At 36.0% G+C, this 22,193-nt stretch overlaps 1 protein-coding gene and 1 long non-coding RNA gene across 5 annotated transcripts; both read left to right on the forward strand.

The window, feature by feature from the left end:
* The first annotated feature begins 8,562 nt into the window (after positions 1-8,562).
* Positions 8,563-12,932, forward strand: LOC8285830. Of its 2 annotated transcripts, none has more exons than XR_007215203.1 (2): positions 8,563-11,897; positions 12,019-12,932. It is a non-coding gene; the product is annotated as an uncharacterized LOC8285830 (long non-coding RNA). The 2 variants fall into 2 exon arrangements; XR_007215196.1 differs by having other exon boundaries at positions 8,563-10,888.
* A 2,633-nt stretch (positions 12,933-15,565) lies between these two features.
* On the forward strand, positions 15,566-20,978 carry LOC8285831 (LEC14B protein). 3 transcript variants are annotated; one of them, XM_015722752.3, is made up of 10 exons: positions 15,566-15,697; positions 16,362-16,887; positions 17,023-17,142; positions 17,240-17,317; positions 17,571-17,747; positions 18,565-18,642; positions 19,268-19,443; positions 19,703-19,861; positions 20,136-20,196; positions 20,543-20,978. In XM_015722752.3, the coding sequence occupies exons 2-10, from the start codon at positions 16,459-16,461 to the stop codon at positions 20,732-20,734; spliced, it is 1,470 nt and encodes a 489-aa protein (XP_015578238.1). In that variant the 5' UTR covers positions 15,566-15,697; positions 16,362-16,458; the 3' UTR covers positions 20,735-20,978. The 3 variants fall into 3 exon arrangements, with proteins under 3 accessions (XP_015578238.1, XP_015578237.1, XP_048233266.1); XM_015722751.3 differs by having other exon boundaries at positions 15,679-15,815; XM_048377309.1 differs by lacking the exon at positions 15,566-15,697 and adding an exon at positions 15,896-15,916.
* The last annotated feature ends 1,215 nt before the right edge of the window (positions 20,979-22,193 follow it).

The raw sequence follows: 22,193 nt of genomic DNA on the forward strand, positions 1-22,193 counted from the left end.
CCAGACGGTCCTTGGATTAGCATCCACAAGAGACAAAAAGAAAATCAAAACAAAGCTCCTCTCCCAATTTTTAAGGAAGCCTTAGATCTTCTTGCAAAAGAAGAAAAGACTGTCCTTGACATCACTTTTGATGAAATGAAGGCACTTTTGGCCCAACTGGGAGTTGAATTTGGGAAAAGTCCTTCTGCAACCTGCAGAAAGGAAATCCAGGCTGATCTACTAGTAGTACAACCACCAATCCAAGGTTGTTACATGTTCCAACCGGAAGACTTCCCTCCTCTGGAGAAAACGAAGAATAAGAGATCTGAAATTCTTCCTTCAAGGATTACTCGTTCAGGATCTATAGAGCCCCTCACACCACCAGAAGAGGTTCTGAACTGGCAAACCTCCAACTCTATTGTCCAGAATTCCTATTTAAAGAAAATAGATGGAAAACTGGATCAGGCTCTACACCTGGCTCATTCTCTCAAGAAGTACTCCAGCTCTATTCATCGCTCACTGCCAAATATCAAGCTCTGGATAAAGAGCTTCGAGTTCCTCTGTCACGATCCCACCCGTGGGCCCGTGACCGGCACTAGGGAATGGGTAGGTTTAAGGCCACCGAAACCCATAGTAAGCCTGACACTCACTGATTTAAACAAATCTCATCTCAAATTAATATTATTAAAACCATAAATTATCTTAATAGTTACATTTTACATAATTTAATCGGTCTGCCAGAAGAACTAGGCGAGACCTGAAACTCAGAAAATTTACAACTGATACATCTACTATTACTACTACGGAGAATCTAAGATTTACCAATTTACATACCAAATCAAATACATCACCCGATGATGAAGGAGTCGGGTTACTGAATAAGAGTCATGGAGAACTATGATCACAAATCTGAAAAAAATAAATGGAGACTGTCAGTCTCGAGAGTGAGTTAAAATCATATATCTAAAACAGTTTCAAACATTTCAATATCACATTCATTTAATTTTAAAAATAATTAATAAATTACACGAACCATACATGTCATGTTAAGACATATGTGTCATGCCATGCTTAAACAAAAATTATTCCACATACAACGGGACGGAGTACTTCAGTAGAACTCTAATCCCAACTCTAAAATCTCGATTATTTCAACACTTATGTCTCGACTAACCTCAACTCTAACATCTCGAACCTCTCATTCCAACAGATTTGGCGCCCGGAGAGCAAAGCTCGACCAGGGACCTTACCTCCAGTCCACTTAACTCTCGGCCTTAGCCTTTTGGCTCTCTTATCCAATAAGATCGCCCCCAAGAGCAATGCTCGACCGGGGACCTTACCTCCGGTCAGTCACTTAAATATCCAAATAAGAAATCTAGTAGCCATTCGGCTCTCTTAATCCAATAAGACTGGCGCCCGAGAGCAATGCTCGACCGGGGACCTTACCTCCGGTCACTTAACTCTCGGCCTTAGCCTTTTGGCTCTCTTATCCAATAAGACTGGCGCCGAGAGCAATGCTCGACCGGGGACCTTACCTCCGGTCACTTAAATATCCAAATAAGAAATCTAGTAGCCATTCGGCTCTCTTAATCCAATAAGACTGGCGCCCCCGAGAGCAATGCTCGACCGGGGACCTTACCTCCGGTCACTTAAATATCCAAATAAGCCGAGAGCGATGCTCGACCGGGGACCTTACTCCGGCAACCACACTCTACTAAGCCCAGAGAGCGATGCTCGACCAGGGCAGGTCCTAATCTTTCTTTCTTAATTTTTTTACCTCTTTACCCTTTCCCTATCTCTCTCGGATTATATTGGGACACTCATCCAACTCCTATGTTCTAGTCCCATCCCTGAGTCATCATGCAATATTAAAATTGGTAATAAAGGAAAAACATATTTAAATAGTAATTAAAAGCATCATGCAAATGATAATAATAATAATTGAATGAAAAATTGAAATTGCAAATAAATATTCACGATGTGAAATCAAATTTTATGCATGACACGTGCGTAAGCGATATATGACTTTAACTCGCGGGTTTGGCGACCTCCTAGCTCTCCGGCGAGCGAACGGACAATCTAGTCACGGAAAAAATTTATTAAAACGCTGAAACAATCGATCATTAATCCTAGGTCTAGACTCATGCAGAATTTCGACTCGGAGAATTCTCACGAAAATCCGTGAACCTCCCTTACAACACGAACATTACTCCCTGTAAAAGCGGGTCCGGGACCTGCCGGAAAAACACTCCAAATATCCAACAATTTAAACAACGGGAGTCGGGTCCCCGAACTTCACTATTTCCGACTCGCCACACAAAGACAAAATACGAGGGCAATTATTTATGACTCACAAATATCATCAAATACTCAATATAATCCAATAGACACAATTAAACCAAGAATTTCTAAAATTAACGGGCCAAAGAAATATTACCGATCGCTCGGTTGACTGCGGAGTCCGATCGACGATCCGAACACACCATCGGACTCATAACGGCTGACGATCCTCACTTCCGATTTCGATCCGACACCCGATCATCCGGGAGAGATTTGCGGACGATCTCGGCCGATTTGCAAACGAAACCCGATCGCCACAAAACCGGTGCCAGTCGAAGCTTGAGATGAGGAGAGTCGGGATACATCCTCCGATCGTCCATCCTCACCGGAGCTCGCCGAAAAACGCGGGGCCGCCACCATTATCTCTCTCCACCGGATCTTGGTTTAAGCCACCACAGGCGCCGCCAGCTCCGCCGACGCCGCCCGCCCCGCCCGGCCGCCCGCCTTCCTCCCTTCTTCTTCGCCACTCTCTCTCTCTCTCTCCGATCTACTTTCTCTCTCCCGATTTCTTTCCCTTGATACTCGACATTTGACCCCTGAACTTTTCCTTATTACAATTTGGTCCCTCAACTTCCTTAATTACTTACCATTTCATCCCGCAGAATTCTAATTTAACCCCCAAACTTTCCTTTAGCCTTTCAATTAAGCCCTTAACTATTTAATTTGGGCCAAAACCAAATTATTAAAAATACACAATTACAAAAATACCCCTGACCGACATATTTATTTACGAAAATACCAAACTCACAAATTTTCATTAAAACCCCATAAAAATAACATTATACTTTTAATCCTTATTCCAAAATAATCCTCCAATTAAATCCTACACACAATTAAATTAAATAATCAATTTCCAACTTAAAATTTAATACTACTAATCAATTATAATACCAATTTTTCCAAAATTCTTTTATAAAAACATCCTTTATAATTTCTTCCAAAATTTTCCAATATATAATTTTACTTATATAAATATGCATTTGGAAAAAAAAATTTGAATAACCAAAATATAATCATTTCTCAAATAATTTACTTGAATAATTTCTTAAAATTTCAAACTAATTGGGTATAGAAAATAACTCATTTATTTGATTAATATTAAATTTTTCATTAAATCATTTCAAATTAAACCCAATAATAATGAAGCTAAAATTAACTTAAATAAAAACTCATTAGTAAATATATAAAAATTCCGGGTGTTACATCCTCAGCCGATCACTCCAGCCTTCATGCAGAAGGAAAAGGAGATAACAAGGCTAAAAAGGGAAATAGACCAGATTGAGCATGATCTTCGAAAAGATCAGTCTACCGTAATCCCATCTTTTACATCAGCAGCTTCTACATCTTCTGCTATTGCTCCCTCATATTATTCTTCATTTCCCTTCCTTCCACAGCCAGAACAACAACAAGAAACCCTTTATCAACCCTTTGGCACTTTCTCTCATCTTTATCCAAAAGACTCAGAAATCCAGTAAAAGAAAACCTCTCTTTCTCCAGCCTCTAAAGAAAAACTACCAGAACAATCTCTCATCAGCCCCTATGATTCTGATTCCTCCTCAAACACCTCAGAAATGGCGGATATTACTGAAATCCTAATGAATACTTCTACTACTGATCCCAGACCAGAAGTAGTGGAACCTGAGGATGAGGATGCACAGTCATTCTTTGCTCCTACTGGAGCTCCTTACCCAAGGTTAAAACCAACAGGACCTTGGTTCTCTTTTGATGACTTGCCTCCATCAAAATGGAAAGATAAGCTTTCTGAATTCCTGGCATGGATCGATCTCCAAATGACCCTTGAAGGGGCCACACTCAAAAAGGTTCTTGCCGAAATCGTCACAAGGTTCACAGGAAGTTTAAGAGATTGGTTTCAGTCACAACCTGAGTATACCAGGCTTCAATTTGTGGCACTGCCAACTCCTTCACCAGCAGTTACAATCCTCCATAATCAGTTCCTTGGAAGTTATGATCTTGTCATACGACAGCAAAAACAAGAGTTCTTTGATCGAAAATGTTGTTCATTAAAGATGAAAGATCTAGAAAGATATTATTCTGCTATGTCTAAACTCTATTATGTCATTGGAGGACATGACGGTGATGATACACTGAAGTATACTTTCATCACCTCTTTACCGGATGGAATACAACCAGAGGTCAACAACATGATTGCTGCAACAAAGAAACCAGTCACCTCTATCACACTTGGAGAAATTTGGCAATTCACTCTATCTTCCATCAACAGACTTTGTGATCAACATGAATTATTCAGACGGTTATCTCAAAGGGATTTGATAGTCCAGAAGACCTATAATAAAAATCATCTCAAGATCAAGTGCAAGGCCTTAAACTGCGTCTGTTCTAATCATAAGAAGAAGACTAGGTATCATTTCCAAAAATACCTGCGCAGAAATAAGGAGTTCAGAGAAAGAAAGAAACGCTCAAAAGGATTCAGATATTTCCGGAAGAAACGAAATCAAGGTCACAAATATGACAGATGCTACATCTGCAAAAGAAAGGGACACTATGCAAAAAACTGTCCCCAGAATCCAGAAAAATCAGCAAGGATGATTCAACAAGTCAGCATGTCTATGTCCTTTCCAGACTCATTTAAAGAGGATACAGAATCTCTCATCTCAGAGCAAGATGATCTTACTTTAGAAAGTCTTTTTGGGATTGAAACAGAATTTTCAGATTCCACAGAATCCTCACAAGAGTCCTCTTTAGACTCGGATGAAAGTGAGATCCCAATTTTGATGATCAGTCTCTCTCTGAGACAAGAAACTGAAAAAGATATTATGAGAGATGTGATGCAGTATCCTTTCTCTCCATATCCACTCCTTCAGTTATCTCAGTTTGCTACTCCACTCCCATCTCCAGAGTCATCTCAGCTTGCAACCAAAATACCTCAAGTTCCTTATGTTCCCATACAAATTCTGCCCTCAAAATATGCAAAACCTGTCACAGTTATAGCTTTCTTTGACACTGGAGCTCAAAGAAGCATGACGAATCCAGAGGTCCTTCCATCTGAATATTGGAAGCCCCATAATCAGTTTTTTAGGGCAGCCAATGGTCAGACCTTCAAAACTACTCTGATCACAAGACAGAAGATTGGAATACAGTTTTTTCCTGATTGCGTAGTATGGACGCATATCATCGGTTCGAATCTTTCAAGCAAGGATATTCTGATAGGGTTTGATGTTTACCATCAAGCTCAGAAGCTTCAGATTCTGCCAACTGGCATAAAATTTAAAAGACAATTTCGGCCATACACAGAAACCTCAAATTTGTTCACTATAACAGATACGAGTCCACCATTCCTACAATACACAGAAAAATTCCTTCAGTTCTGTCCAAAATCTCATTCACACTTCCAACACCCTCTTCCTCTATGGAAAAATCCTCAGTTCTATATCAGCCTTCCTTTCAAGCTCAATGAATACATCAACCCAATAAGGGCCACACATATGGGAATGTCTTTTACAGATCTGGCCCTTGCCAGATCGAAATGTTTAACCCTGCTACAGCAAGGCCTCATTGAGCCCACAACCTCACAATGGGCTTGTCAAGCCTTTTATGTGGAGAAACGGTCTGAAAAAATACGAGAAAAAAAGAGACTTGTCATAGACTACAAGCCCTTAAACCATTTCTTACAAGACAACAAATTTTCTCTCCCTCGAATCTCAAACCTCAAGGTCCATATCCAAAAGGCCCAATTCTATTCCAAATTTGACCTGAAAGCGGGTTTTTGGCAATTGGGTATCCAGCCCTCAGAGAGATACAAAACAGCCTTTTGTATCCCTAATGCCCAATATCAATGGACAGTCATGCCTTTTGGGCTAAAAACGGCCCCATCACAATTTCAAAAGACCATGATTGAAATCTTTGGGCCTATCCTTTATTCTTCTTTGATCTACATAGATGACATTCTTCTATTCTCAGAAACAGCTGAGGAACACCATCAACTCCTACAACAGTTCCTCGCCATCATTCAAAAATATGGCATCATGTTGTCAGAAAAGAAGAGTCTTATTAGCCAACAGGAGATAGAATTTCTTGGCATGCATTTCAAGAACGGCCAATACACATATGGTTCCCATCTGAAGAAGGAACTTGATCACTTCCCAGAAGAAAACCTTTCAGTAAAACAAATTCAACAGTTCCTTGAGATTTTAAATTATGTCAAAAAAGCCATATCACACCTGTCTAGTTACACATGTCATCTCTCAAAGATGCTTAAGAAGGACCCTCCTCCTTGGGGAATAGAGCAAACTACAGCTGTCAAAAAACTAAAAGAGCTGGCCCACAATCCTCCACCTCTCATAATTTCGTCCACAAGAGAACTCATTCTTCAGACAGATGCATCTGATTATGCATAGGGGGCTATCCTCCTAGAGAAGCTCCATGACAAAGAACAATTATGTAGTTATGCATCCGGACAGTTTTCCTCTTCGAAAAAGTATTACCACACTACCTATAAAGAAATTTTGGCGGTCAAGTACGGGATAAAAAAGTTCGAATTCTTCTTGATTGGACAGCACTTCCTAGTTCGGATGGATAACTCCTCCTTCCCGAAAATCCTTGAATCCAACCAGAAGGTCTTACCTGAGCCTCAATTATTGCGGCTAAAATCATGGTTCAGTAGGTATGATTTTGAAGTTTAGCATATAAAAGGGACAAGAAATCTAATTCCCGATTTCTTATCCAGACTTTCAAAACCACAAAATCAACCTATAGTTCTTCTCACCTCGACAGTAAATCTTCTCATAATCTTTATGGCTTTTTCATCTTCAAGAACCACGCTACAACCTACCTCACCACCAGATCTTCCCACCAACCTCATAACCAAACAAGTCACTAATTTTGCCCGAAACATGATGTTCCACTATCTGGCAACTTTTCAACAAACCTTCTCACTACCAATGCAACCCAACTTCTTCTTTCTAGATTACCCTTGGTGTCTGATCTATCACCTATCTCCTACTCATCCGCAGATTGAAAGTGAGTTATGGTTTCTATGGTGTCTTTCTACCATTTGTCATCATGCTATTGAAGTCCCCATCATGAATCTCTTATATTTTTTCAATAATGAGACAAACTCAGGATCATATCCATGGAGATACCTTACTTGGTTCAAAACTCCATACCAATGGACACAGGAGCTCCTTAAGCTTATTCATGACAACAGATTATTCACAGATAATAATCCTAGAGCTTCAGAGTACCATGCCATTTTCATCTTGCACAGGCCTTATCTCCAATTCTCAGAAAACACTTATGCAACTTAAAATATCTGCCATTATTGGAGAACACTTGATAGTCCTCTGCATCTGGCTCCTCCAACGATCACAGAAAATCTAAAGCAGGCCCTGCAACTCAGAAATGAATTAAGGACGACTGATGTCTCTGCACTGTTAGTCTACACCTTCAATGGACATCTATGGACTGGACAACTCAATGAACATTTCACCTTTTCTATACTTCCGACCCCACTGGATGATCCAAGCCTGACCAATGAACATAAATAGGCCATCATGCAAGACTCTCAGCCTATGGATGATGATGACAGTATTTTCTAACTACTGATGGACGTATCCTCCTCAATAATCCAAAAGATAGTGGTTGTGTATGCTAGACATCAAGACAAAGAAAGATAAGATGTCAATTCCATCTTTTGATGCATTATTCTCACATGGGTATAGTAGCAGCATTATTGAGTTTTTTATCTTAAGATGCATGTGAGAAGTCTTTTGTATTATGGGTCTTCACTTTTGTAAGTGGGAAATCAAGATAAGATTCCCACCATGTGAAGCTGTCGGTCCGTGTATTATTAGTCTTTGAGCTGTCAGTCAGTGTATGATGGGTCTTCACTTTTCTGTCACCAATGGCTCTAATACCAAGAGGAGTCGAGAGCTATTCATTCTATAATCCTCATGCTGTAAACTCAAGGCAGATGAGTATCCTCAAGCTAAGACCACAAAGAGGCACCTCGCCATGGGGGTCTTTATGCTCTTTTGGACCTCGATAGCTGAGTTAGCCCTTTTGGATCATAGAAGAAACAGATCGTAGCAACAATTAATTCATTGCCAATGGATCGAGAAGAAGAGAAAGAAGAGGTTTAGAAAGCCATAAGAGAGAGTATGATAGACATAGATGAAAGGAAAACTTGCTTGATTTTATTCTCAATCGACCTCACCTTATATAGAGAAGTGATAATACAAAACGACAGGGAGAGACAAGGTGGGAATCTTATCTTGATTTCCCACTTACAAAAGTGAAGACCCATCATACACTGACTGACAGCTCAAAGACTAATAATACACGGACCGACAGCATCACATGGTGGGAATCTTATCTTGAAAACCTAATCCTAAAATTATACCCAAATCAAAAGCTAGAAAACAAGAGCTCGTCAAAATCTCTAAAGTCAAAATCCGCAATCTCTTCTTTTCCCTAATCTAGAAATCCTTAAGATCGAGCAACTGAAAACATACATTACTTAGCAAGAGCATTAGGAAGAGGTTATTTGCTTGTGGTCCCATTTGCTAGTGTTGGTATTGCTTGGTTAATTCATCGAAAATGAAGCAAGAAAGTCACTATCTGCGGTGGACCATCGTGTTTCCTAACCAGGTAAGGATTAGTCTTTCTTAGATTTCTTTAATACTTTTTATGTTATGTGGTCCCTAAGCTTAGCAATTTTATAAGTATTATATTGTCAGTGCACATGCTATTGAATTTCTTTAATTATTTTTGTTTGAAATTGCTTGTGTGTGTTTTTTATTAGGTTTTCTATTGTTGTTATTGTGCTACTGCGGTATAAATTTAATGCTAGTCTGAGAACATTTTAAATTCTTGTATTGTTTACCAAGTATGACAGACATTAAAGTGGAACTGGTTGTTACCATGGGGGTAGCTTTGTTCAGGGTAGGGGTAACTCTCGTAGGTATGTTGGAAGTGAGAGTAAAACAATGGAATATGAATTTGATATAGACTTATTATCTTATCCAAATGTTATATCCTATATGAAGGACCTAGGTTACAACAGGATATCTAAGTTATATTTTAAGAATGCAGTGGGTGGGGACTTCACCCTGATCTTTAATGACAATGATTTAATGGCAATTAGTAAATGTGCTAGGGATGGAGAAATGCTAGATTTCTATATTAACCATCATAATAGTGAGAGATTGGGTACTGGTACAGCTAACAATTCTCAACCATTTGTAGAGGTAGTAAATAATTATCCTAGTTTTAATAATGTCAATGTTGAGGACCTTGTTGAGAAAGATGAAGCTATTCTTGAGTTTGTCCATCATCAGACCTTTAATGATACTTATATTAATATCCCTTGTCTAACTGATGATGAGGATGAAGAGCTTTAAGAAGCTAGGGCTAATGTGAGAGAATCTTGGTATAGGACTAAAGCAAAGTTACCTAAGGAAGCTACTAGGGAACAAGGCCAGAGTGTGCCTATCGATATAATTGGGGATGGTCAAGAATCTGTAGATGATGATGAGGTAGCAGGGGTTAGTGAGAGTGATGAAGGTAATGATAATATGTACTATGACAGTTCTGATTTAGGTAGTTATTATGAGACAAATGAGGAACTTGGTAAGGATGCAGTTAGAAAATCCAAGACCATAATAATCTAGGAGCCAACTACAACAATTCCTATTTTTTATTTGGGTATGACTTTAAAAAACATGAAGGAGGTAAGGAAGCTGTAGCTGAATATACTGTTATAAAGGGCTTATGTGTGCATTTTAAGAAAAATGACAAAAAAAGGCTGAGAGCTACATGTCAAGAAGGTTGCCCATGGGTCCTACATGTCAGTATTCATCATGCAACTAACACTTTGACTGTAAAAACATACAACCCTCACCATAAGTGTTACAGACATAACAAATCAATTTTTTACAATAGCGAGTACTTAAAGGGAGTCTATAAAACAAGGATAATGATACAACCAAACCTTAAGTTAAAAGATTTCAGGGCATTAGTACCAAGTGAGCTAAAAATGAGTGTGAGTATACATGTTTGTAGGCATGCGAAGAAGAAAATTTTAACTGAATTAATGGTAGTTATAGAGAAGCATATGCACTTGTCCATGATTATGCTAAAGTTACTACACAAACAAATCCTGGTTCAACTTGTTTTACCAAGTCATGCACTGAAAATAAATAGGGCAGATCATTATTTAGCAGATTCCATATGTGTATAGATGCTTACAAGAGGGGCTGGGTAGGCTGTTTTCTTAAGGGAGTGTTCAAGGGCCAACTGTTATGTGTTATAGGACGTGATGGAAACAACCAAATTCTGTTGGTTAAACAACTAACTACAGCTCTCTATACTTCTTAACTAAGAAAGAAGTCGTCTTGGTATTGGATTCTCTCGTACCCTTCTTGCTTGGCGGTACAAAGAAATTCAGAATGAGCACATCGACTTTCCAATAGCATGGAGTGTGGTTCAGTTGGAGACAAAGGCAACATGGGGTTGGTTTCTCAAGTGTTTGCAACATGATCTGCCAACTGGTGATGGGGAAGGATACATTGTCATCTTTGATATGCATAAGGTAACAATTTTGCAATACATTTTAACTGTTATTTGGAATATTTTTAGTATGTATTTAATATTTAAAATTTTCACACGGGTTAGAAAGTGCTGTGAGGGAATTGTTTGTCCAATGCTGAGCACATGATGTGTACTAGGCACAACTATGCTAATTGGGCTAAGACATGGAGAAGGGTGGAGAGAAAAATAGGTTTCTAGAGTTGTGCGCAAGCTACATTCAAGAAAGAGTGGAAGGAAAGATTGGACCAATTAGATAGTTGGGTGATGGAATTGTACAAATGCTTTAGAGTATGAAATTGAGAGTTGGTGCAAATCATATCTTAATATATAAGTTAAGTGTGATGTGGTGGACAATAATTTGTTAGAGACATTCAATGTTTAGATTTTAGAGCCAAGATGTAAGACAATAATATTAATGTTGGAGGATATTAGAGTGAAAGTGATGAATAGATTGTAGATGAAAAAGGAGTCAACAAAGACATAGATTTGTAACATATCTCTAAGAGTAATGTAGAAGTTAGAGAAAAACAAGAAAAAATCTTTCAACTCGCAGATGGAGTGGAATGATAATAAAGGGTATGAGATCATAAATGTTTATGACTTAGAAGATAGGCACACTATCGATACAGAAAGAAGAACTTGCAACTACAGGGAATAGGATCTCACAGGCATTCCCTGTCAATATGCAGTCTATGCAATATACTATAAATCATCTCGTCCTGAAGACTTTGTGCATGATTGGTATAATAAGGAAATATATTTAAAGGCCTATGCTTTTACTATTCAATGTGTTCCTAGTAAGAAGCATTAGGAATCTACTAGCGAGGAGAGGATTGAGCCTCTAGAGTTTAAAAATGTCTGGTAGACCGAAGAAAAATAGGAGAAAAGGTAAGGAAGAAGTGAAGAAAACTAGAAAGATTTCAAGATCTGGAAGGATCATGACTTGTGGTGTTTGTAAAGAGGCTCGGCATAACTTATGAAGATGCCCTAAAAGAACTATTGATACTCAGGTAAAATGTAATGTTTTAGTTTATCTATAAATGTGTATAACTTAAAAAGCTGTCCCAAAAATGCTTATGGTGTTTACATATGCCTTTTTTGTAACCTTTAGTAGCAATTTTATGTTCCTAGGTGAAAGTGAGAAAGAAAGTTAACAAACATAAAGTTGATGGAGCACAAATGAAATCTAAGAAGAATGGAGCTGGTGTAAACCCTCAAGACAACTTCACTGCAGCTGAATTGATGAAGGAATATTCAAAGTCAAAAAGTAAACAATCCAACCAAAAAGACAAGGAGGTGCATCTGGAAAAAATCCTAATGCTGGAAAGGTTGATTTAAAAGGGAAAAGGAAAGAACTCAATGGAGATTGTAGGTTTAGCCCTAGCCTGTTCACTTCTCAAATGGAATCTGTTCCTCACTATTCATAGCCTGCTCTTAATACCGTCAATGACCATGTTGTGAAGCATTTCTCATTGCAGCCAATAAATGCAAGCAAGAAAAGTAACACAAAAGCAACTTGAAAAGGTGTAGGGTGCTATGTGATCTTAAAGACAGGATCAACATCATTACAGTAATTAGTTATATTACTTTGATTTTTAGTGTGCATTTGGTCAAACTCAAATTAATGGTATTTATTTTTTTATTACCAGTCTTTGGGACAAAAGCCATGAAAGTTATATGGTGGCTATGCAACTGGTGGGTCAAGCTCACAAGTCTCTTAGAAATCACTGCTACAGGACCTAACAAAGGATCAATTACTGATAAAGGATTGCCTTGATGCTTCATTTCAAGCCAGAGGTCTGCATCTGAATGGAAGTCCAATTGTTTCACTGTCATAATTACAAGCAAAAAGAGACAAGAGAATTGGTGCTACCACTAGACCAATATGGAGACCCTAAAGCTCTATGAAGCAAGAGACAATTTTTTGTTGTTGTTAATGTATTAAAATATATGGATTCTATTTAGATTTTGTTGGGATTTTGTATTACACTTCAACTTTTTTGTTAGACTCTAATTAGTTTATAATATCTTGCAACTTTTTATAAGGCTCGAATTTATTGGTATTCATTGTTTGCTACTGCCATTAAACCTTAAAGTGCACATTATTTAATAATCAAAAGGACAACATTGCATTCCTTGGAGAAAAACATAAGCTGAACACTAACTATAAGCAGCTCTAAAAACAATAATAATAACATAAAACAAGTTCATAATAACTTACTACAAAGCAAAATTAGACAAATGATAAACAACATAACCAAGCATGCCCACAACAATACCAAGACCAACACCCAAAATTTTCATCTTGATTGATTTTTTTCGATGGGCAATTTTTTCCTCAGTTGTCGCAAGTTTTTCTTTCAGAGTATCAATCTGCATATAAAGTAGGCATGAGTCTTCTTTCAAAAGCTGGTTTTCTCCTTTTAAAGCATACAATTGGACCCTTAATTCATCATTATCATTTTGGTAAGCCTCCATCTGTTTCGTTACTCCAGAGTGCAAACAATAATGGCATCAGCTTCACCAACTTTGCTCAGAGCTTGATTTTACTCTTCCTTCAACTCATTTGCTTCCTTTCTCAGCCAATTGACATACACGACTTGATGCTCATTCTACTCCAAATCGATCTAACGGCAAAAATCACACTTTTTATTCTGCATACTAGAACAAGCGTAGAACATCCTCCCTGCTTTATTATTGCTTTCAGTTGTTTGTAACCTAGCCAGATTGCCACAAAGACAAATGGAAGCTCCCTTTACTTCCATTTCTTCTTGTAATCGTGTTATGGGTTATCAAGTGGGCAACTTTAGAGAAAAGAGCTCGATGGAGATAGATGCTATTGTAAAGAAGGTTGTGGACTACCTCTTTAAAGTGTGTAAAATGGAAGAAATGGAGGAAGATGATAGAAATAGGAATAGTTAAAGGAGGGAAATGATGTGTCCTTCTTTTAGACACCTGGAGCTGATGTGTTGTTCACATGTAAAAGTATTTGACAGAGAAAAAAATCGTTTACACGCACTATAACCGAAGGATTTAATATATACAATAATAAAAGTGTAGGGACGAAATGTATACAAATAATAGTGCAAGAGTATATCTCAAAAACTATAAAAATGCAGGGGGTAAAATATGAGTTAATTAAAAAAATAATTATATTTACTGAGTACCAACAATCTCAGATAGCCTATGAGAGCCTTTAGGAATACGAAATTAAACATCCCATGCAAAAGTTACACGCAAAAATAAAAAGTTACAAATGAATTTCTAATTTAGAACAAATTTTACATTAAGAAAAATGATGGTCCTAAACTATTAACCCTAAAAGGAAAAAATCAAAGCTTTTAGTTATGATTTTCCATCACCTGCGAACACACGAGACTTGAATCCAACATTCAGAAAAATCAAAATTTTATACACTTAGTTAAAATAAAATAAAAAAGACAAAATTTAAGCATTGAATAAGTATGTTTGAGAAATTCTCAGATAAATAATCTCTATCACGCCAGATATTTTTAATAAAATTAAATTTTTATTAACTAATAAGATCACAATATTTAGGATAATTAATCTTTTGACATAAATATATGTGTAATAAGAAATTCATTATCTCAAGTGATTCCGTACTATTAATTAACATAATTTATTTTATTGGACATGTTTATAGATGACCTTTAACAATTTTTACCAATGTCCGTCCAATGGAGGAATATCGCATTATTAAATTACTTATGAAGGATCTAACAATCTGCCTTAATAATTATTATAATAATTTTCTAATATAATCAATGCTCATAAACAACGGTGAACTATATATCTATTTGAGAGGCCAAATAAAATGTATATCCTTTTCTAAAAATATAAAAGAAATATGTAAAAGATTTCTGATAAGCAAAGAAATAAATTAAAAAACTAGAATAGAAATTGCCTAATTCTACCTTTTGATAAAGATGATATAATATTCTGAGTAACTTAATATCCAATCAAATAAATAAATTGAACTAATTATTCCTAAAATAAAACACATGTTGCACCTCAAACTTATTCTGTGTCATTTTAAGTTGGAATATTTATTTTTCCATTTATAAATATAATAAAAAGATAAATAGATATACCAAGAGTTTTCTTACTCTAAAACTAATTTTAATTATTTAGTCAGTCTAATATTTTAATTTTAAATATATCTTATAAATATTTAAATTTATTTTATATGATATCTTAATATTTTTTAATATGCATTCTCATTCAATAAAGCCATATATATTCTACGAAAATGTGTTTAAATATATTAAAAATAAAATTTAAATATATATAACTGATTAAATTAAAAATTAAAAATATTTAAATATTAAAAGTAATAAAATTAAAATATCTGTTAAATTAGATTAAAAATTAAAATATTAAATCCACCGCATTCAGAAACTCAAATATCCATTTTGCCTAATATACTTCACCTTTCCTTATCCATGGGGATATATTGCTGATATAGCTAAAGTACATTAGCTGCTGATGTATCAAGATAGTATTCACGATCACAAAGGCCAAATGTAGAAGCCACGGAGGCAAAAGCGACGTAACATAGAGTCAAACCGTTAGATGCATAGACCATAAAAACCGATTCCGCATAAATCAACGAACAATGCTGAGAGACTACAAAACAGTTCCTAGTAAGTTCAACGCATTCAATCATTTCCGTCCATAAGATCAGTGTACCCGTTCTCACTCCAATAACCAACAATTTAGGAACGAATACATATAAATATATAAACTATTATGCACCGAATTGACAATATCCTTAGCTAGCTACCAAGAGGTGAGTGTCTGTCTTACTCTACGTGGAAAAGAAAACATCCTCTCGATCTTCTTCTTCATGATTTTCTGGCACTTAACTTTTTTTTATTTGAAGTTTTGCTACAAGTAATTAAATCAGTGTATGTACTTCTTTTTCTTTCTTTTCTTTTTTCCCTTGTTCAGTTTTTGAAATGGTTGGATTTTGAACTTTTTATGCTGCGATAAGCTTCACTTATCCTATGTATAGTTCGCAATTTTTTGAATAGTAAAGCATGTACCTTTTTGACGTTTTCGTTTGAGAGATGATTAATTTTAAGTTAATGCTAGTGATTCCTGTTTACTGTTTACTCCAGTTTCATGTTGAAAACTTGTTGAATATGCTTGGTAATTTGTGCTTTTGAGGGTAAAGGAGTCAAAAGAAGCTCTTGGTATTAGTAAGCTGATTGTCTTACCAAACTTTCGACAAAATAATTTTTCACATGATTCATGTGTGATTTATTTACTGATTTTATGAGCTAATTATAGCTGAATTGTGGTTGATCATGTCTGTTAGCAGTTAAATTAGGGCTACTGAATTGTTTTGATTGAATTATCCTACCTGCTAATCTATGAATTTAAATGAAATGAGATATGGATTGTCTTCAATTGAAATTCTTTCTTCTTGACTTAAACTTTTATTCTTGCAGGATTTTCATTACTGATACCGAAATTAATCTGATTGAAGTCTTGGAAGTATTATGAAAGCTCCTCCTATGTAAAATCTTCTGGTTGGTATGAAATAAAATGTATTTTATTTCTGGTTGGGCTTCAATAAACGAAATGGGTTATGCTATGAGTAGACTGGAGATTGATTCTGAAAATTGTGATGGAGGTAAGACCAATAATGAAATTGGTAATGGTCAGAGGTCCAACAAATCATTGCATAATTTAGATCATGAAATTTCCCTTGCCACAAATTTGAAATCGAGGCCCCATCAACGGCTGGCCGAAGTGATACCTGGGAAGCGAGAGTTGCCTGTTTCTACAGTTAAGATGTTGGCAGGTCGAGAAGGTAATTATTCAGGAAGGGGAAGGTTCTCTGCTGCTGATCGTTGTCATATGCTTGGCAGGTATCTGCCAGTCAATGGTCCTTGGCTTATTGACCAGATGACTAGTCGGGCCTATGTCTCACAATTCTCATCTGATGGTTCTCTATTCGTTGCTGGGTTTCAGGTATTCAGTTTACAGTTTGTATTGGTACTGGGTTTTGCAAATGGACAGTGTGTTGCTGGAGCATATAGACTTCCAGATTACTGTACTCTCATTGAATTGCATTTATGATATTTATTAACAAAATGTTCATTTCAGGGAAGCCATATTAGAATATATAATGTGGACAGAGGCTGGAAAGTTCAGAAGAACATCCTTGCCAAAAGCTTGCGATGGACAGTTACTGATACATCTCTTTCACCAGACCAGCGCCATCTTGTGAGTTTATGCATCTGAATGGTTTTTTAGTGGTCTGAACCCTGTAAACCATTATTCTTGACCTATTTCTCAATAAAAAATTAGTTTGCCTTTGCAGGTATATACCAGCATGTCACCAATTGTCCATATTGTTGATGTCGGGTCTGCAGCAATGGAGTCACTTAAAAACATCACGGTATACATTATTATTGATGCAGATTGGTTGCTACTTGCTTGAGATATTATCCGTCTTAACTCTGAAGTGGGGTGCAAGGGCTATATAGGTTCCTTTATGCCTTGAGGTGCATGTCATAACCCAGTGGCAATGGTGAAGCCCCATTGTTTTAGCTTAATTCAAGGATTTGTTTAGTCTGATTGATCTTACTTTACTTTTAAGTTTATTTTTGAAATTGACTCACAATTGAAGTCCATGTGGTTTGCACTCGCAGGAGATTCACGAGGGCTTGGACTTTTCTGCTGAAGATGATGGGGGCTATTCTTTCGGAATCTTCTCTGTGAAATTTTCTAATGATGGGCGAGAACTTGTGGCAGGAAGTAGTGATGACTCAATATATGTCTATGACCTTGAAGCAAATAAGCTGTCACTACGAATTTTAGCACATGTTGTATGTTCACAATCCTGATAGGCATCTTATGAGTCTAAGTCTATGTTGTGTAATTGATGGCTTAATTATTTTCTGCTCAGATAACATTTTCAATACATTTATTCTGCACATGCTTTCTGTAATTCCTACTTTAAGTAATGGGTGACTGTGTAATGTAATCTAAACCTAGGAGTTAGAAAAATCAGCTCTTGGTGTCTATCCCAATTGGTAAATGAGATAGTGTGCCAGAGTAGACCTCAGGTTTAAGATTTTAACTTAGCATTCAAAGAAAATAATTGAAAAGCAAGAGGCAGTAATATCTGCTGGCCAGCATACATGTTAAATTACTGAGGAAGACATTTGATACTTTTTTGTAATAGTGAAACAGTTTGCACACTTCTAACTTGTACCTTTTATGTCTGAAAAATTTGTGTGTATTGTATAATAATTTGCCTTCGTACTTTACAGTCTAAGATTCATTCGGTTGAGAGCTCTAGCTTTGAGTTGCAGTTAATTGTGATTCTGGTTATATGGGCTTTATACTGCCCATTTATTCACCTAGCTATTCTTTAGCATCAAATGGTATAAATCTTTAATTTGGTTGAAGGGAGAAATGTGACAGCTAAGAGGCCTAGAGAGGGGGTAAATGTAATCATTTTGTATAAATAAGAAGTTGGACTGGTTGGATTATAGGATATTCCATTTACTTTATCTGGTCAAATTTGAGTGTCCTGTCCCCTGTCGTCTCTCTCTCTCATGTGGTTTCTATGGGTTGCTTATTTTTAAGTTGGAATGTGGATATGTAAAATTTCTAATCATTTCTTTCTAAATGCTGCAGTCTGATGTTAACACTGTTTGTTTTGCTGATGAAAGTGGCCATCTTATATATTCTGGAAGTGATGATAATCTCTGTAAGGTAAGATAATTTCTTGCACTCAAAGTTCTGGAGAAGTTATGTTCTTTGTACATTCATACTTCTAAATTTTGGTTTTGATGTAATTTACATCTTCAAGGATTTATGTTCACCACAAACTAGTCGTCAAATTTATTTCTTGGTTGTTGAGTAGTTTGATAAGGTTTTGCTGAACTGAAATCTTTTACATAGTCATCTTTACAGCATACTCGGTAGATATCATCGCTATTAAGATACAAACTAACTGCATAAGTTTGCTTTCCCCGTTGTGTATTTCGAAGCAAAATTACCTATTTTACATCAGATAAACTCAAAAGTTTTGATTCATGCTTTATGGGTAGCAAGAGAATTGGCATTAGTGTATTTAGAATTGGGATTATATGGCGTTCCTCCATGTCTGTGCAATAGCTTTATAGTTGTGCCAGAATATTCATTAATGTAGGGTCGTAGCACCCTTTTCATCTCCATGTTCTGGTATCATGATCAAGTTATCAGCATAAACAAATTAATAGAATCTCCTTAACTTTTGACTGGAATAGAACTGGAGATCAATGTTTTTTATTTTGCATTTCTCGTTACTGGATCCCATATCCTTATATGAGTAGAAAATACACTGAATATTGTATAGGTGTGGGATAGGCGTTGCTTTATCGCGAGAGGAAAGCCAGCAGGAGTCCTTGTAGGACATCTAGAAGGCATCACGTTTCTGGACAGCCGTGGAGATGGTCGATATCTTATATCTAATGGTAAAGATCAGACAATCAAACTTTGGGATATTCGCAAAATGGCTTCTAATGCTACTTGGTAAGCTTTCTTTATGTGCAATGTTGCTCTATGTCTTTTTAATTTTTTGCTTTTTTGGAAGTGTGACCTGACGATGTAGTGCATGTTTCCATTCATGTCTTCTCTCAGATTTGCATCACTTCTTTGATATTTGCATTGCATGATCACAAACAAGAGTGTTAAATTAAATTGAGTCATCTGAAATAGTCTAAAATAACGTTCAGTCTGGACATTATTCAGAATCCTTATATACAAGCTATTGCATTTTTTCCTTCTTCAGCAATGCTGGGCTTAGGAATTATGAATGGGACTACAGATGGATGGACTATCCACCTCAGGCAAAAGATCTGAAGCACCCAGGTGATCAATCTGTGGCTACATATAGTGGTCACTCAGTCTTGCGTACTCTTATTCGCTGCTACTTTTCCCCAACGTACAGGTAAGTATTAACATTCTTTTTCTCATTCTCTGAATACTAGTTGGATTGTTGTCACTTAGTATTTCGGAAGTGATTCAACAAATGCTAGTCCAAGACTGAGAAACCTAATTTTATTCGACATGCTTCCTCCTAAATATGTAGTAGTATTATCTGGCTCGACATTTTTTTAACTTGTTATTATCTATCGTGATTATTGCTAACCAATTTGGTAATCTAGATATTAGTCCAAACCATAGACTTCATAATAATTCCATTTTCTTTGATATCCTTGCAGCACTGGCCAAAAGTATATATATACTGGCTCTCATGATTCTTGTGTTTATATATATGACTTGGTAAGTATCCAAATCTACTGTTATTTCGCGTTGATCTGTATATTGTAATCTCCATATATGATTACAAATTTAATTGTTGCTTTATAATGGGTCATTGGTGAAGCATAAAATGGTCTTGACTGAGTCATTTGTTTCTCGCACGAAAGGGCACAGAGATCACCTGTTGGCATGATACTTGCAGAAATATGAACTTTTTCAATAATATAGAAACATTGTTATACAAAATAAGTGCAAGTTTTAGATGTTTATGAATATTCTGAAATAAGCTTCGAGTTAAAGTAGGATTTTTTTTTTTTTTTTTTAACCAACCAAATTTTCTGATGTTCTTGCATCAATGCTTGTGCAGGTGACTGGAGCACAAGTTGGAGTACTCAAACATCATAAATCACCTGTAAGAGATTGTAGTTGGCACCCTGATTATCCAATGCTCATTAGCTCTTCTTGGGATGGGGATGTGGTGAAATGGGAATTTCCTGGAAATGGAGAAGCTCCAATTCCTGCGGCCAAGAAGAGAATCAGGAGACGACAATTTTACTGAAAGAAATCTTGATATATCATGGCGACTATCTGTTTATGGTGCCCTCTAGTAAATATATGTTGTTTAAGCAGTGATTCATGTTTGATCCACATTCAAATAAAATATGTAATTAGCATATGTAGTATGAATAATTCATTGTTATATCACTTCAAGGCCCGAGTTGTGCATAAATAACCTCCAAAGTGATGATTTATAGATACTGAAGCATCTTATGAAATTCCGAATCCAATTCTTATTCTTCCTATATTTGTTTTGTGTCAATTTGCATGCTTTAAGTTGGAAAGTTGAAGTACATATTAAATTTATGAATGGATTAATACCCACAAAAGATAAATAATTAAAATTTCACTGAAACATCATTTCATATTTGGAGGTACTAAGGTTTCATTTGATTCTAATTAGGATAAGTTAGGCAAATGTCTCTGCACTTCACCAAAATGACAAGCAATGGTGTGATCTCTTGCTCAGTTTTGGACTTCAAGCAATTCCTAATTGACCACTGTTCGATTTATTTATTTATTTTCTTTTTTCTTTTATACCAAGTCCGACCAAAATAAAAACAAAGAAATCATAATTCCAGAATGTGCATCAATCATAAACTTGCATTCTCTTGCATTAACTATTAACCATTAATCATCAATTTTTTCTTGCAGGCCTACTGGCTACCACCAGCCGAACACCTGTCCAATAATTCGAATGTAATCTATAGTCGATCAATCGTAACTACTAGTACTAGGGATGGGATGCGCCTGGACCATCTATTACCTCAAACTTCCAAAGCACTCAATAAACCTTTTGTTTTTTTAATATATATATATATATAAAACGAAGCTCAAACCACTGTATAGTTTAGTTTTATTGATTTGATTACTGGGTTTTTTTTTTCTTTTTTAAGTAAACCGAGAAATTAATCTTTTCTCTGAGTTTAATTAGTCTTTTTCTCATAATAAACACACATAAAAATATATTTGTTCATTGTAATCTAGTTTTACCTTCTAATAATAATGATTATGACAAATAAATAAATAAGCATGCATATAACTGACAAAATGGTGAATAAAGAAAAAAAAAATAAGGCTAAAGAATGATTATTTGCAAAATATGCAAGAAGGCGTTCAGTGCACTGGATAAATGGAGCTTGATTATTTGAACTGATTAATTTACGAGTTTAATTGAATTTTTATTATTTTATATGTTAATATATCTGTACTAATTCAGGTATCAAATATATTATCAAAATTCAACAATTTTCTATGGAGTAGTTATATGGAGGTAAATCAAGTTTGAATGTATTATAAAATAGAGTTGGAGCTTAACAAATAAATCTGGAATTGAGTTAGATTTAAATTTATGCAGAGTTTCTCTTTATCTTTAGTTTCTCGCGTTAGAATAGAAAGGGAGAAACCTTATCCTACCACCAGCATCTCTCATTATGATCTTCTGTGTGCAGAAACTTGAA

This window comes from Ricinus communis, chromosome 1, assembly GCF_019578655.1.
Source record: "Ricinus communis isolate WT05 ecotype wild-type chromosome 1, ASM1957865v1, whole genome shotgun sequence".
NCBI lineage: Eukaryota > Viridiplantae > Streptophyta > Magnoliopsida > Malpighiales > Euphorbiaceae > Ricinus > Ricinus communis.